Source organism: Myotis davidii, unplaced genomic scaffold, assembly GCF_000327345.1.
Source record: "Myotis davidii unplaced genomic scaffold, ASM32734v1 scaffold2677, whole genome shotgun sequence".
Lineage (NCBI taxonomy): Eukaryota > Metazoa > Chordata > Mammalia > Chiroptera > Vespertilionidae > Myotis > Myotis davidii.
In genome coordinates this window covers 34878-51596 of record NW_006288260.1, presented here as the reverse complement: position 1 = coordinate 51596, position 16719 = coordinate 34878, and the positions used below count along the sequence as shown (strand labels likewise).

At 39.6% G+C, this 16719-nt stretch overlaps 1 protein-coding gene across 1 annotated transcript in view; it reads right to left on the bottom strand.

Annotated features, from left to right (window-relative positions):
• Positions 1-5671: 5671 nt before the first annotated feature.
• RRAGB (Ras-related GTP binding B) overlaps positions 5672-16719 on the bottom strand; it is a 25879-nt gene continuing 14831 nt past the window's right edge. The window contains exons 7-11 of the mRNA XM_015561651.1: positions 13933-14028; positions 11412-11534; positions 9188-9279; positions 8005-8120; positions 5672-6198 (exon numbers count right to left, since the gene is read on the bottom strand). Of these exons, the coding sequence (XP_015417137.1) occupies positions 6137-6198; positions 8005-8120; positions 9188-9279; positions 11412-11534; positions 13933-14028 (489 nt within the window). The 3' untranslated portion in view covers positions 5672-6136. The remainder of the gene's footprint in view (positions 6199-8004; positions 8121-9187; positions 9280-11411; positions 11535-13932; positions 14029-16719) is intronic.

The following is a 16719-nucleotide window of genomic DNA, read 5'->3' as shown; positions in this document are numbered from 1 at the left end:
CCGCAGGCCGACGCTCTATCCACTGAGTCAAACCGGTTTCGGCTAGATGTATTCTCTTTTTAAATATTTTCTTTTTTGTTAATCCTCACCCAGGGATATTTTTCCCATTGATTTTAGAGAGAGTGGACGGGAGGGAGAGAGGGAAGGAAGGGGAAGGAAGGGAAGGAGGGAACGAGGGAGAGAGAGAAACATCAATATGAGAGAGACACATCGATTGTTGGCCTCCCACATGTGCCCCGACGGGGGTCAGGATCGAACCTGCAACCCAGGTAACTGCCCTTGACTGGGAATCAAACCTGCCACTCTTTGATGGGAGGGCCCACACTCTAACTACTGCGCTACCCTATCCAGAGCCCTAGATGTATTTTTTTTTCACATTGCCATCCATCCATCCATCCATCCATCCATTTATCTATCTACGCCCCCTAGATATATTCTTGAGTTCAGTCCAGCCAGGCTTGTTTGCCCCTCCCTAGAATAGAAACCATCTGGATAAGAAACTTCATTCATTTATCAACTATATATTTATGCCTATGACATATTAGACATTGAACTATGTTATGGAGAGTCAGTGGGGAGAGAAAATAGACATGTTTATGCCCTCAAACAGTTACCAGTATTGAGGAAAGGCCCCCCCCCCCTTTTTTGCAAGCTTTTTGTCTTCCCAATCACAAGGCCTAAAACAGAGCTAAATACTCAGGGCTGCTCAGTCAATACTTGCTAACATATCAAGGGGAATTTAAATAGACTTATGAAGCTAGTTTATCTTCAACCTAGTTTAGAGTCGGGTGTCTGTCCAGCTCTGTCCACCTCAATCTGAAGTTCCTACGCTACACAGGGTTACAGGCATGTTAGTGGCATGCACTAGATTGCCTGGATTCAAGTACCATCTCTGTTACCAATCATTAGAGTTGTGCAAAAATAGCCTAACCTCTCTGTGCCTCAGATTTAGCATATATAATAGTGCCCAATTAATGGTATTTTTAAGGATTAAATCCACACACACACACACACACACACACACACGAGCAATGACCTCTGCTAGCACTTTTGTCTGGCAGAAAGCTGCCCCTCCAGCTCAGCCACAATCATGAGCTGTTTTTTACAGCCAGAAGTTGTGGGGACTTATCTTCCCCATCCTGGAACCCGGGGCAGGGCTGGGGGGAGGGGCTGATGTGGGACTGAGACCCCTCACTCCTCAGGGAAACCTCCACAACCAAGATATCCTTCCGATTTTTTTGTAAATTCTCAATGGAAGATATGTTTTCCATTGATCTTTACAGAGAGGAGGGAGAGAGAGAGAAACATCGAGGTGAGAGACACATCTATTGGTTGCCTCCCACAGACGCCCTGATCAGAGCCGGGGGTTGAAGAACAACAGAAGTACATGCCCTTGACTAGGAATCGAACCCATAATCATTCAGTCTGCGGGCCGACGCCCTAACCACTGAGCCAAATCGACCAGGGCATATCCCTATTTTAAACTGCCACACATGGGTATGAGACTGATCCATTCTGCAATTCTGTCCCGAGTCTGAACCCCTCCTACTAGTCTCCATGTGCTTCTTTAATTCCCCAGGTGTAGGACTTCCATTCAGCTGTTATGCCCAGATTTCAAGATCCCCCAAGACAGACCACCAGGGAGCTGAGTCCGATGCAAAAGCAGAGTCCTTTTATTCAAGCCCGGGCTTGGTCCCCCTCTGCCTCCATTACTGGATGTGAGAGAGCCCCAAGTCCCAAGAGAACAAAGAATTTATAGGGCTTGGGGAGAGGGGTGGAGGCACTTGGTCGAGTGAGGGCCAGGGGCTAGTTTCCCTTGCTTTCCCATTGGCTGAGATAAGGGCAGGCTGAGTAACTGATACATTCTGTGGCTTTCCTAGGAGAGGAGTTAGGGACATAGCTATCAGTTCTGTTCTGTTCTTTTACTATCAGTTCCGTTCTGTTCTTTTACTATCAGTTCCGTTCTGTCCCTTCACAGCTACATCTCAGGTGGTTCTGAATGATGGCTGTTCTACTGTGGTTGTGGGAGGCCGCGGGTCCCACGTTTACCTATGCCGCCATCTTGTGCGGAATTCTAAGAGAATAGATTTTAATTGTTCTCACCAGAAAAGAAAATGCTAAGAGATATATTAATTAACTTGGTTGTGGTAGTTGTTTCCTTATGTATAATATATATTAAATTATCTCACTGTGCGCCTTAAAAAACAAACACATTGTACAACCTAAACATACATAAATTTTGTCAATCAAGCCTCAGCAGCGCTGGGGGGATAGGGGGCGTGGATGCTGATTGTGCTCCACACAAGTGAGGAAATTTACACAATGGGGCTTGTTTACGAAGGCTGCAGAAGACCCCGACTGCCTTCCTGCTAAAACATTGCTGTAGGAGGCCTAAGAAATGTTACAAAGTGTTCCCCTCTTATTTTAAAGGGCCCAAGAGAAGTAGGGGCTATAAGTGCTCACAGTAGCCCAGTTCTTGGGGGACAAAAACCCTAAATACTGAAAATTGCTTTGGTTTAACCTAAATCCTACAAGCTGGAGGTATTTTTCTCCTATTGACTCTGCTTCTCACTGCCTACTGTGGTAAAGCTTCTTATTCCATGTGGCAAAGCCCCAGTGAAAACAGAAGTAAGATAGGTTAACAGCGTTCAGTTTATTATATATGTAGTAGCGAACACAGTGGTAGTCTCAAAGCTGGGTACCACACCTGGGTGCACCTCACACTTTCCACCATGAGTAAATTCTTAAATTCAAGAAGGCCAAATAACTTCAAGGTTAAGGTTAAGTGCACAAGCTCTGCAGTTTACTACCTGAGTCCAAATTCCAGCTTCACCACTACTGCATAACTGTGGGCAAGTTTCTTACCCTCTCTGGGCCCACTTTGCTTATTTAAAAATACAGGATAATGACAGACGGCATCTACCTCCTGGGGTTCTTATGAAAATTAAATGATATAATCCTTATAAAGCATTTACAGCCTTACATTTAGTAAATACTCAAGTAAAGGTAGTACTGTTTTCATTTGGCAAACCCATGTAAGTTTTCATATTCTATTGGGTTAGCAAATAAAGGTGGTCGAAACTGGAATATACTAGGTCCTTATACAAATTGCTATCCATACTCTTTATGCTAGCATTGGTTTCCATTTGCAACATACCAGTTATGAAATAGAAACTTCCTAGTCATTACTTCTAAAATAGTGCTTCAAAAATTTTTATATTACTTTGAGAATCAGTGGCCTAAGCTATATATATCTTATTTGGTATTATGCCTTCAACTCACCTTGCAAACCTAGTGAACCTGTTTTCCTATTCCTCCTTCCACATCTACATTTCCTCTTCTTTTCCCTAGCATCAGCATCACCTGGGAACTTGGTTTTTAAAATTTTATTTTATTTCCATAGTGACCTGGTGCACGGATTCATGCACATTGAAAGGAAATTAATTAGAAGGTAGCCAGTGGGGCGGGACTGGGTGAGATGGGCCAGACACACCCTGGAGCCAACCTCCCACAGTCCTTCCCTGGGGGAGTGCTGTGGCTTGGAGGGCATCTGTGGAGTGAGCTCGGTTCCTTGGGCAGGTGGGGTCCCTCAACCTGGCCTGCAGGGATCTGGCCAAAACCGGCTCTCTGACATCCCAAGGGGTCCTGAAGTGCGAGGAATCAGGCTCCCTCCTCTCTGGTTCCGGGGTGCATCACCTGAGAACACTGCTGCCAAGTCATGGTAGCTCACCAGCTCCTGCGTTGAACGTCTGCCCCCTGGTGGTCAGTGTGTCATACCTACTGACCAGTCAGACGGTTGCTTAGCTTTTTATATATATTTAATCCCTTCTATTCCCTTTTCTACCTCCACCCCATCCCCCACAATCACCACACTGTTGTCTATACCCATGAGTTCTTTTTTGCTCAATCCCTCCACCCTCCCCAACATGCCCCTACACACACATACCAGAGCTGTCTGCTTGCTTTCTATCTATGAATCTGTCTCCCAGTGATTCCACTTCTGGAAATTTATCTGAAGAAACACAAAACACTAATTTAAAAGAATATATGTACCCCTATGTTCTTTGCAGTGTTCTTTACAATAGCCAAGATTTGGAAGAAGTTCAAGTGTCTATCAGTAGATGAGTGGATAAAAAAGTTGTGGTACATTTACACAATGGACTACTCCTCTGCCTGAAAAAGCAAGAAAATTTTACCCTTTGTGATAGCATGGATGGACCTGAAGAATATTATTCTAAGCAAAATAAACCAATGACAAATACCATATGATCTCACTTATATGTGAAATTTAATGAACAGACTGATCTCTGGTTTGATTTCTTCTGTCCTTTTTTGTGTACATGCCTTCACTGTGCACTTGTTTACTTCAGTTTCTAAGTGACTCCACCTTAAAATATATTTTTGTCTTCAGTAACAAAGAAGACTGGTTGGTCATTACCATAAGAAGGATTATGTTGAATCATGTTATTTTGCTAACCTTTCATCCTTTTATAGATCCAAGTTATAACTAGAATCTGAGCAAGTTGAATCAAGAGCAAATAGAATAATGATATACCTTTGTGTTTTTTTTCATGCTCATCAAATTTAATGTCTATATCTACATCTATCTATCCAACTTCTAAAAAAATGGTTTCAGTAGCTCCTTCAAATACCACCCCAGGTATTGAGGATAATGAGTCATGCCAAATCACGACTCCTATTAGTCATAGAACAGATCCCCGGTTCATTTACTCTTTTCATTTTCCTAAGTGTTAATAGGATAAAAAAAAGTCTGGAACATCTACTTAAAAAACTCTCCTTCTCCAGAAGATTAATACAATTGTTGATCAAATTAGTCCCATGCGGTTCTTTTAAGACTTGAGGTTGTTAATCTAAATAATGTAAGCTACCAAAACCACATGTACTTTGCTGTTCAGTGAAAACTCTCTCTCTCAACTGGGGATAATAAGATAAGAAAAGGTGTTCTGGCGGTCTGGAAGAAGTATCTTCAGAACAAAGAGACGAGAAATGAGATGAGTCTACTGTGCTGTAGACTCCCTAAATGCATTGTGTTGTTATCGTTTATCTATGGAAACTGTAAAAGTTAGGGCTTTGAGTAATTCTAGTATGTGTTGTCAAGCTCCATTTCTCCCAGTTCACAATGCTTCATGTTTTCTTTAGGAAATGAAGTCAAATATAATAATGCTACTTGACTAGCATAATGAAGGCATATCCCATTAGGTATAACAGAATATATAAAATTCACCATTTCTGGACCTCAAAGAAAGAAGTTACATTTCACAAATCCTATTATTTCTCCTCAACTTTTTATTCATTCCTTCTCCAGTTACATCATGGAACAGGTTTTCAACACACCTCAGGCCTAGATTACTACCAGAGCTTCCCCAACTGCCATCTGTCAGCCCACATAGTCTAGGTTAATTTTCTTCCAAAATTCCTTTCATGTAATTCCCCTCCTTAAAAACCTACAATGGTTTCCTATTTCCTAACACATTACATCTAAACTCTTCTGCCTAGATTTAAGGCTATAATCAGGCTCCATCCTTTGCACCCAACTTTATTTTGTACTATTTCTCAGTAAGAAATAGGTTCCCTTTCCCTAGACTAACTGTGAAATTAACTTGCTCTTCCTTAGGAAAAACTTAAATAAACAAGAAAGAAAAACAGACACTGAAATCCCTAACAGCAAGTTTATTTGTAACTGGAGTTAAGGATTATTTTAATGCATGCTGAGAAACAGTAATACTCCAAACTTCTAGGTTACTATCTTATAGGAAATACAAGACAATGTTAGAAGAGGCTTTGGCACACACAACTACTGGAATATGACTATCAGAAAACACTATTAAAACCTTATTATCAGAACACTCACATATTACCTACTTTTATGTCAGATCAGCTTCATGGACAGCTCATCTTCTAATTTCTCACTGGCTATTTGAGTAAATAGCATTCAAGGTTAAACATTAAGACTGGGCAGTAGGGAAGAAATACAGTAGTGGTAAGCATCACAACATTTCAGAGTCTACATATACTAATACAACAGTAAGATTAAGAAACAGTATTTCGATTTCTTTTCTGAAACAACATTTGGCAATGCTTAGCGCATAAGAAGACACTGCTTTGGTCCATCCACTCATTCCAGCTTTTCAAAGTGTTTCCTGGCATTGCGGATGTTGATCAGAGTAGCTGCAGAAGCTGTGGGTAGGGGTAGGGAAGATACACAACAAAATAAGTACAGGCAGTCAAAGGAATGTCTATTAAAAACAAATCAACAAACAAAAGAGAGCCAAATCCAACATAGTAGGACATAGACAATATATAAGATAATGAGGCCCCAAGTTAAGCACAGTTTAGTTTTTCTGAAAAAGTATATGTGTTTATATTATAAACACAAACTTTCCAACATAAACTATATCAACATTTTTTATTTGGGGGCTAATACTATAAAACCTACTAGCCTATATTATATTATATATTTTAAATATGTTTTTATTGATATCAGAGAGAGGAAGGGAGAGGGCGAGAGAAATAGAAACATCAATGATGAGAGAGAATTATAGATCAGCTGCCACTCACTGGAGATTGAGCCCGTAACCCGGGCATGAGCCCTGACCAGGAATCAAACCCTGATCTCTTGGTTCATAGGTTGAGCTCAACCACTGAGCCACACCATCCAGACTTATGTTACATTTTAATATTAAACTAAGGTAGAAAAAACCAGTGGATCAGAGATAACTTAAACTTTTGGGAACATCCTGAAAATACTGCTAGAACCTTTATTTTAATGGTTGAGATGTATCTGGCTATTATGGTATGGAAGCACCAAATATCTCCTTTTATGCCCATAACACAAATATGGGAATATGCTACTTAAAAATATATAATGACATATAAAACGGTCAATGTTTAATAGTTCAGAGCTAAGACTGACCAGTCTTTTAAAAATCTAGCCCGGCCAGTGTGGCTCAGTGGTTGAGTGTCAACCTATGAACCAGGTCACAGTTTGATTCCTGGTCAGGGCACAGGCCCGGGTTGCGGGCTCAGTTCCCGGCAGGGAGTGAGCAGGAGGCAGCTGATCAATGATTCTCTCATCATTAATGGTTCTAACTCTCTCTCCCTCTCCCTTCCCTCTGAAATCAATAAAAATGTATTTTTAAAAAAATCTATACTATATATCATACATCTGGGTTCTCCTTTCTTGAAAATCCCGATTTAGTAATTTGATCTTTGAAGTTCCCAAGAACAAAACATAATACCCTAGAGCAGTGATGGCAAACCTATGACATGTGTGTCAGGTGACAAGCGAACCCATTTTTTGGGTTGATTTTTCTTTGTTAAATGGCATTTAAATATATAAAATAAATATCAAAAATATAAGTCTTTGTTTTACTATGGTTGCAAATATCAAAAAATTTCTGTATGTGACACAGCACCAGAGTTAAGTTAGGGTTTTTCAAAATGCTGACACGCTGAGCTCAAAAGGTTCGCCATCACTGCCCTAAAGCCTAAATTATTTTTAAGCTTCAAAATATACATTTATTAAATAGAAAAAATATTTATTACTAGTACTAAGATAGTTTTTTTTGTGATAAAACATACATAACAAGAAATTTAGCCCTGGCCATGTGGTTCAGTTAGCTGGACATCAACCCTGCACCAAAAGGTTGCCAATTCAATTCCCAGTTAGGGCACATGCCTAGGTTCTGGACTTGATCCCCAGTAGGGTGTGTGAAGGAGGCAGCGGATCGATGTTTCTCTCACATCAATGTTTCTCTCTCCCCTCCTCTCTAAAAAAATCCATAAAAAGTCTTTTAAAAATTTACCATTTTATCTATTTCTAAATGTACACAGGTCAGTGGCCTTAAGTATATTTACACTGTTGTGAAACCATCCTCACTCACTACAAAATAGTTTTTCAGTATCTAATAAAGTCCTACCTCTAGGGCAATGAGTTTAAAGAATATGTGGCTTTGAATCAATGTTAGCTAAGTTTCAACTTACGAATGGATGGATCAGACATCACAACCATCACATAAGTGTTGGATGTAAAGATATCAATGAAAGCAGCAAAGTTAGAGTTCCTAACTTCCATGCTCTGGAAAGAAGCAGCCAGCTTGCTATAGGAGAGAAGAGAAAAGAGCAAAGAACATAAAATAATAGCAATATAAGAATTTTTATGTTTTAGGAAAACATTTTCATAGCATTATACCTCAACTGACTACTTCATTAAGACAGTTAATCACTAGCTCCACTTTGTTTTCCAAGGAAACTCTAATGCTCAATTGATCGTAGTTTGGAAAGTGACTTAGAAATAGAGTTAGGACTTGACATTGACTGTGAAATGAAAGTGGGTTTAGACTTAGATCCCTGTTAAAAATCATGTTATAAAAGATTTCTCTTTTATTTAAGAAGATTTTTAAAGTTGAAATTCCTCTATCACTAAGATTAACTTTTGAATTTTAGTTACATTGAAATTCAAGAAATGATCTCATCTCTTTGAAAACAAACAAGGTAATTACATTTGCATTTCATTCTGTATTTCTCCTTAAAAACATTAGCGTTAAACATGCCAAAAAGTCCCAAAGTGCCTTTTATGCTGAGGCATAAAAGGAATAAACTCATACCTATTCTACTGTCTGGGTATCAAAGTTTTACCAGGGTAAGAATTTTGATTCTTAAATATTTAATAAATTATGATGTTTAGCCATTGCATCAGCCTATATTCACAATGCTAAGACTCAAATTGTATTTAATCCAAGCTGAGGCAACACGATTAGACAATTCCAGACTCTATTTTGTACCATTCCTGAATCAGTACCTCCCTATTTTAATTACTGTAGTTTCACAGACAATCTTGGCACGTGGTGGGGTAAATTATCCTACTTTCTTCTTATTCAAAACTCTCTTGGACATTTTTTATTTCTCCCCAAAGAGAAGCAAACATCTCAAAAGGGTACTCTGCTTAGATATTTTTCATATGCTTCTTCTGTATCACTTGAGTTTACATGAAAGGACAATGAATTTCATTCACCTCAGTCACCTGTAGGTTCCCTTAGAGTTTAGCTTTCTTTTCAATTGAAGGAACTATTCTAGATATAGAAGTGTAGTCCACTATAGTTATTTGAACCTCACAAAATAACATTATTTTTTTCCAGAGGTAAATAGATCCCACAAGACCTCTTACCTGCAGCTCAGCTTAAACTGCTTAATAATGTTGCTGATTTTTTCAAATCTGTGGGCATCACGCTGCTCTTTACACTGATAGTGAGAAATCACCTATGAAAAAGAGTAATGCCCTTTAAATCCGTGCAATGTAGTCATATCACCCACTGTTATTCCTCTAGGCCAGCATCTGTCAGTCTCCTGATTTGGCACCTGGCTTACTGTTTCTTTTCCTCAGCCCCATATGCTGCCAACATTATGCAGAATTTCAACATCCCTATGGATGAACCATCCCATACAGTTTGGTTATAATTTTATTAGATCACCTAAGTATTATCTATTTTGATTTGTTGGTCTTTATCATTTATTTTAATCATTAAATGTTCATCTTATTTCAGTATTTCTCAGAATGGTCTTTGATTAAAAAAATAGAAATCAAAAAAGAAAAATATATAAAAATTCTTAGCTGTTCTTGAGGTACACTTAATGTATTTAATTTTAGTAAAGCCTATAACTAAGTGGCTTTTGGTATTATATTTAAAAATGTTAACTAAATGATTATAACCTCTGAGAATTGACTATTTATGAATTAACCTACTCAGGATGGACATCCACGCCAGCTGAGAATACTTTCTCTCACACTTACAGATTTTAATAAAACCTAGACGAGCATTTTCTATAGGCTGAATATACAGATGTAAAAATTTTCAGTAGGAAGCAAAACTGAGTCACTCACAAGAACCTATGAGATACTATTATCTCCATTTTAAGGAAAGGGAACCAAGCTCAGAGATTAAGAAATGTGTCTAAAATCACCAAGCATTGGTAATGCTCAGAAACAAATTATTTACTGTAAACTGCTCTTAAGAGTTACATTTACTGAGCTGATCAGCAATTACTTATGCAGTGCTTTGTGACATCTCAAATTCCTTTCTGCTACTGTTACTTAAAAATTTTACTTATATGCCCAGCTGGCGTGGCTCAGTGATTGAGTGTCGACCTATGAATCAGGAGGTCATGGTTCGATTCCCGGTCAGGGCATAGGCCCAATTTGTGGGCTTGATCCCCAACATGGGGCGTGCAGGAGGCAGCCAATCAGTGATTCTCTCTTATCACTGATGTTTCTGTTTCTCTCTCCCTTCCTCTCTGAAATCAATAAAAAAATAATTTCAAAAAAGTAAAATAAAAAATTTTACGTATAAATATATTGGTTTTTGTATTGCCTCTCAGGGCCGTACGCACAGTAGGCTCTAATATAGGTGGTAAGTTGAATTTATAACAAAAATTAAAATACCAAGATGCCTCTTTTCCCTTCTGCCTCTCCATGTGAACTCTTAGCTATGTCACCGAGTTGACCATTACATCTCTTCCATGTTAAAAGTTCTCAACTCAGTCTTTTGTTGAAAAGGGTGGGATGCGAGATTCCCCAAAAGGGAAATAACCCTCATCTATAATAAAAAAAACGTAATATGCTCATTAGACCAGATGCCCGACGAAGCCGGGGCTGCAAGGGCTGAGCCCCTTGCACGAACTTCATGCATCGGGCCTCTAATTTCATAATAAAATTCAATAGGAAACAGGGATACTTCAATACAAATGAGCAGTGATTTGCAGATATAATCTAAACCAGCCATTGGCAAACTACGGCCCGCGGGCCGGATCCGGCCCGTCTGAAATGAATAAAACAAAAAAAAAAAAAAAAAAGACGTACCCTTTTATGTAATGATGTTTACTTTAAATTTATATTAGTTCACACAAACACTCCATCCATGCTTTTGTTCCGGCCCTCCGGTCCAGTTTAAGAACCCATTGTGGCCCTCGAGTCAAAAAGTTTGCCCACCCCTGATCTAAACTCTGCATATCAGCGGTCACCAACTGGTGGCCCATGGACCACTGGTGGCCCAAGAGGTACGAAAGGTTGGCAACCATTGGTTTAAGGAAACCTTTGGAGCAGCAGTCGCCAACCACTGGTGGTCTGTGAGGTCCAAAAGGTTAGCGACCGCCACTTTAGATTATTCCTACAAAAATCTAAGTTTTTTTCTAACTACTGCAGAGTAACAAACCAAAGGATTTCTTTCAGGTCGCTTACTGACAATGCTACTATATACTAGTAAATAAGGCTGTGCATGTTGACTTAAACACAAGAGAGAAGAAGGTTCTTCCAGAAAGTAGCAACATGGTGTTCTCTGCTGTTGAATAAAAGAAGGTAAGTGTGAAGTAATATTTTCAGAGCAGAAGGTTCTCACCAGAAAAGTAGCTCTCTCAAATAGAAGCACTTCATCAGCCTCAATAATTTCAGCAAAATTCCTCAGGTTCATTTCTAGCTGCTGAACATTGGGAATCAGTTGATAAACAATGCTGGACCAAGCCTAACAGAACAGAAATGTGGTGGAATATTACTAACAGGCAGCCAGTTCCAGGTCTCTGCAAATGAGTAAGCACACTACGACACACGGACAGCAAAACACGGTGATAATTGAGTCCCAAATACTGATAACCAGTGACATAAAACAAATAAAATGAGAAAGCAAAGCTAACATTTGATATTTACCCTTCAGTTGGAGTTTTTTTTTAAATTTTCAAACACTTTTTTAAAATGCTGCAGAAACTTTTTCCTATTGATAATAAAAAATAACTTAATTCCATCATGTTATCTTCGGAAAAGTTGAAAACTCTGATCTCCTATTGCGCTATAAAGCTTCTACTCCTGTCATTCAGCAAATATTTAAATCCAGCGATGCAGACTATACTAAAAAATCAGAACCTAATGATGCTATTGTTAACATACACCTAAGTATCAGTTTTTTAAAAAATATCAGAGCCACAAAGACAAATGGCCCCTCCCCTCAATGGGATAACATACAAGATAAATTATAAGAGAAATTAGTGGTATCATTATTCCAAAAGGCTTATATTCAGCTGTATAAATTATTGAATTTAAAATGGTACACTGCGTGTTTGCCTAAAACTGACTTCATCTAGAGGCGTATGACTAATGAAAGGAGTTGAAATTAACCACACCTCCCTCTATTCTCTTATGGCTCTTTTATTTGAACCTCCATTAGAATATGTCCTTGAATCTTGCTCTAATTTGTCTGGCAAGATGTGTAATGTTCTTCTCCTCCACTAGAGGGCAGGAACCTGGTCTTAGTCATTTGTGCGTCCTACAGCATCAAGCAGGTATGTGATGAGTGCTTGCAGAATAAAACGGAATAGAAAAATGTAAGTTAGCTCTATGCGACATTTATGCAAGCGATAGTAGTGCCATGTCTCTGCTCCAATTAGTTTTATTACTTAGGCATGGGGTTTCAGGTTCCAAGTTCCCAGGTCGGTGTTAATGTCACTGCTGAATTTACCTTGGAGAAGACACCAAAGCTAACCACAGCAGAGACATTGTCACTCACAGCAGTGTTGTGATTAGCCAATTGTCTTTGGTCGTGTTATGTATTGCCATCCTTCACACCGCAGCTGGTTCTTATCAGTGCGTCATGTCCATCCTTATTCACGGTTACCTGTTCTATGGGAATAAGGCTTTGAGAGAAATTCGGCCCAAATTAATCTAGAACAGTATTTCCTAGACAGGTATCTCAAAAATGATCTGTTAATAGAGCGAGGCTGGGTCAACATAATATTGGGGGGAAAATGAATTAGTTAAAAAATAATAAAGCAATGGCTATATTTAAAGTCCACTGGGGTTTTTTTCTCCTTGGGAAATCAGGTTTCTGTGCTTCTGGTTGTAGATACTTGTCGGATGCAGTTGATACTGAGGCTGTAGCTACCAGGGACAGAGAAGGATGTCAAACTTGTCAACAGACACCAGAAGCAGTCTGAAGGAAAGGTCTGACCACAGGAGGGCGTCAAGGAGCCAATCTTTCAAATCGCTGGATGAGTAGGAGAAAGGGAGGAAGCAGGGTTAAGGAACCTATGTGCCAATAAGGTAATTTCAGCTTTACCCATAACACGGCTATTGTTGTAACCTCTACAACTACCGCAAACGGTGTGGTATCCATTCCAGCAGCCGGAACGATCTTTCTGGTTGAAAGAATGCTAGTCTCGCCCAGACGGCGTGGCTCAGTGGTTGAGCGTCAACCTATTAACTAGGAGGTCTGGGTTCGCTTCCCGGTCAGGGCACAAGCCCTGGTTGCGGGCTCGATCCCCAGCGTGGGGCGTGCAGGAGGCAGCTGATCCATGATTCTCTCTTATCATTGATGTTTCTCTCTCTCTCCCTCTCCCTTCCTCTCTGAAATCAATAAAAACACATTTAAGAAAAAAGAATGCTAGTCTTCATTTGGCATGAAAATGGACGCTATCAAATTCTAGGCAGACAGACATGTCTCATTCTAAGTCTCCCTTTGCCAATCTCTCCCTTAAATATTGTTCTTCTCCTGCCATCCAAACTTAGGCAGACTAGCACATATCCTGTAGAAGTACCCGAATAGTAGACATAGCTCCAATCAGCATTGAGACCACAGCAAGTCAAAATGGATGACAGCCAATGAAACCTTAGCTGTCATGAATATCAGTATCAAATTAATCATGACCAAACTGGCTAGCTAATTCAGTGTGGTTGGTAGGCATGTCTACCCAATCTAAGATCAAACCCAAAAGCTCTTAAGGTTAATTTTGATGTTTCAAACAATTTATTATAATTTCTTTTTCAGTTCAACATGTTTAGATGGCTATGAAAGAGTTTAAAATCTTTGTGATAATACCCTTCTTGCTTTTTTTTATGCTCTAACATGAGGGAACTCGGAGGAACATACACACCTTATAGAGAGTTTCATCCCAGATAGATGTCCGGAAGCAAGAACATTCCAGTGGGCGAGACAAACGCCTCAGATCTTCTTCTCGCTCTTTAAAAATCTGAATGAGAAAGTCCAACACACTGATCAGGATATATAGCTCTCCTCTTTCTTTGCAAAAGCTGAGATATAATTATTTCTGCATATTTAAACAGAAAGCATTTCCTCAGAGGGATTTTTCAATGTGTACAGTACTTCAGAGACATCCTGGCAGAAATGTTTTCAGGTCAGGTCTAAAAGTGACCCTACCTGGTTAATTTTATGTATTCATTTGGCTAGGCCATGGTACCCAGACCTTTGGTCAAAGATCAGTTTAGATGTTGCCGTGAAGGTATGATGAGATTAATAATTAAATCAGTAGACTTAAAGCAGATTCCCCTCCATGATGTGGGTGGGCTTGATGCAATCAGTTGAAGGCCTTAAGAGGGAATCCTGCCTCTAGGCTGCCTTCTGACTCAAGCAACATCTACTCTTTAACCTATAGGCCTGCCTGAAGACTGCAGACTTGCCAGTCTCTACAATTGTATGAGTTAATGCCTTAAAATCCATCAGTCAACCTCTACCCCTTCCCTCTATTATATCTATCTACACACACACACACACACACACACACAAACACACACATTTATTATTGGTTCTGTTTCTTTAAGGTTCCCTCACTAATACATGAGAGAAACATCCATCTTACTTGAAATTGGTACTTAGGGAGGCACCCTAGCCATTTTTACTTCTAAATTTCCAAGTCTGACTGAATCTTTAATGAAACAGAATATAACTTTCTTAATTAAGTTTCAAATCCCACAAACAACAACAATGTATCTTTGGAGATATCTATATAAGCATTCAGAAAACAGTAAGTTGCCCTAGCTGGTTTGGCTCAGCGGATAGTGTCAGCCAGCAGACTGAAGGGTCCCTGGTTGGGTCCCAGTCAAGGGCCTGGAGAGAAGGGAATAAAAAGATTAGATACTCAAAGTAGTTCTCAAAATAAAATATGGAACTCTGTCTAATGTTTTTTGAAAGCCTATAAGTTAACCTAGAAACACCAAAACATACCCCAAAACTAGAACACTGGAGGCAATCATATAACTAGTTATAGGAAAAAAAGTATTCCCGACCACAGCTATTATAAAAAAAAATCATTTAGTTAAATAAAAGGTATCCTTAGACTCCTAGGCTCCAACCCAAGGAGGGACTGTATTCTGTACCAATGACATATTCTAAAACTTTCCTCAGGTTCATCCTTGGAAACAGATCTTTTCTTTCAGCTTAGACTTTAAAATCCAATCCTCTTATTTTATACTAGAGTTCCAGTGCACGAATTCATGCACAGGTGGGGTCAGGTCAGCCCGCCCCGGCCGGAGGAGAGGGGGGAGGGAAGAAAGGGTCACAGGCAGTTGGCCGGCCAGCCCCGACCCCTGGTCGAACTCCCGGTCAAGGGGACATTTTGCATATTAGCCTTTTATTATATAGGATTGGACAAACTAAAGCTAGACTATATTCGTGATGTGCCAATCTTGGGCGGGGGTTGGGGGGAGGGCGCATCTCATAGCTAGCTGGGAGTTTTCCCTTTCTACTGTGTGGCTTCTGGTTTAAATTTATGTGTACTAATAATCCCCACACTAGAAAAGAAGAGAAACATACCATATCAGTGCAATTAAGGGACTTAGCATTGTGCCTAACAAGTATGACTGGCGCTTGAACAGATGCCTATCAGTTTCCTAAGTCAACCTAATGACAGTTGTAATCTTTCATTTCACCCCTGGTGAGTCTTCTAGCCTTGAGAGTAACTGTCTGCTCTGAGGACAGTAAACAGGGGCAGCATGCATATTTTATAAATATATAAACTGTAATGCAGCTTCATTCTTTTGCATGTGGCTTCCCAGTTTTCCCAGCACCATTTATTGAAGAGACTATCTTTACTCCACTGTGTGTTTCTGGCTCCTTTGTCTCAAATTATCTGTCCATATACATGTGGTTTTATAGCTGGGCTCTCTATTCTGTTCCATTGATCTGTGTCTGTTTCTCCTCCAATACCATGCTGGGGAATTTTGTTTGTTTGATTTTTTAAAAATTTTATTTCAGAGAGGAAGAGAGAGAGAGATAGAAACGTCACTGATGAGAGAGAATCATTGATCAGCTGCCTCCTACATGCCCCCTCACTGGGGATTGAGCCCGCAACCCAGGCATCAAACGGTGACCTCCTGGTTCATAGGTAGACACTCAACCACTGATCCATGCCGGCTGGGCAATACCATGCTGTTTTGATTATCATAGCTCTGAGGTATAATTTGAAGTGAGGTAGTATTATACCTCAAGCTTCCTTCTTTTTTCTTAGGAAAAAGCTAAGAACCATATAATTTCACTTATATGTGGGATATAAAACTGTAACTCCTAAACACAAACAGAAGTGTGTTGGTTGCCAGAGAGAAGAGGGTGGAGCATGAAAAGTGTCCTAATATATGGTGACTGGAGAAGATTTGACTTTGGGTGGTGGGCACACAGGGCAATATACAGATCCTATAACATAGAAACCCACACCTGAAACCTATATGACCATATTAACCAGTGTCACCCCAATAAATTTAATTTTAAAAAGGGATAGAAAAAAGAGAAAAAATATAAAAAGGCTGTTTAGTGATATTACATGGTCAGGTTCCTTACCTAAATCTGAACGTTATTTATTAAATGAATACTATTCCCTTACCAGGGACAATTTGTTTATGAGTGCTTAAAAAAAAACAAATGCCCTAGC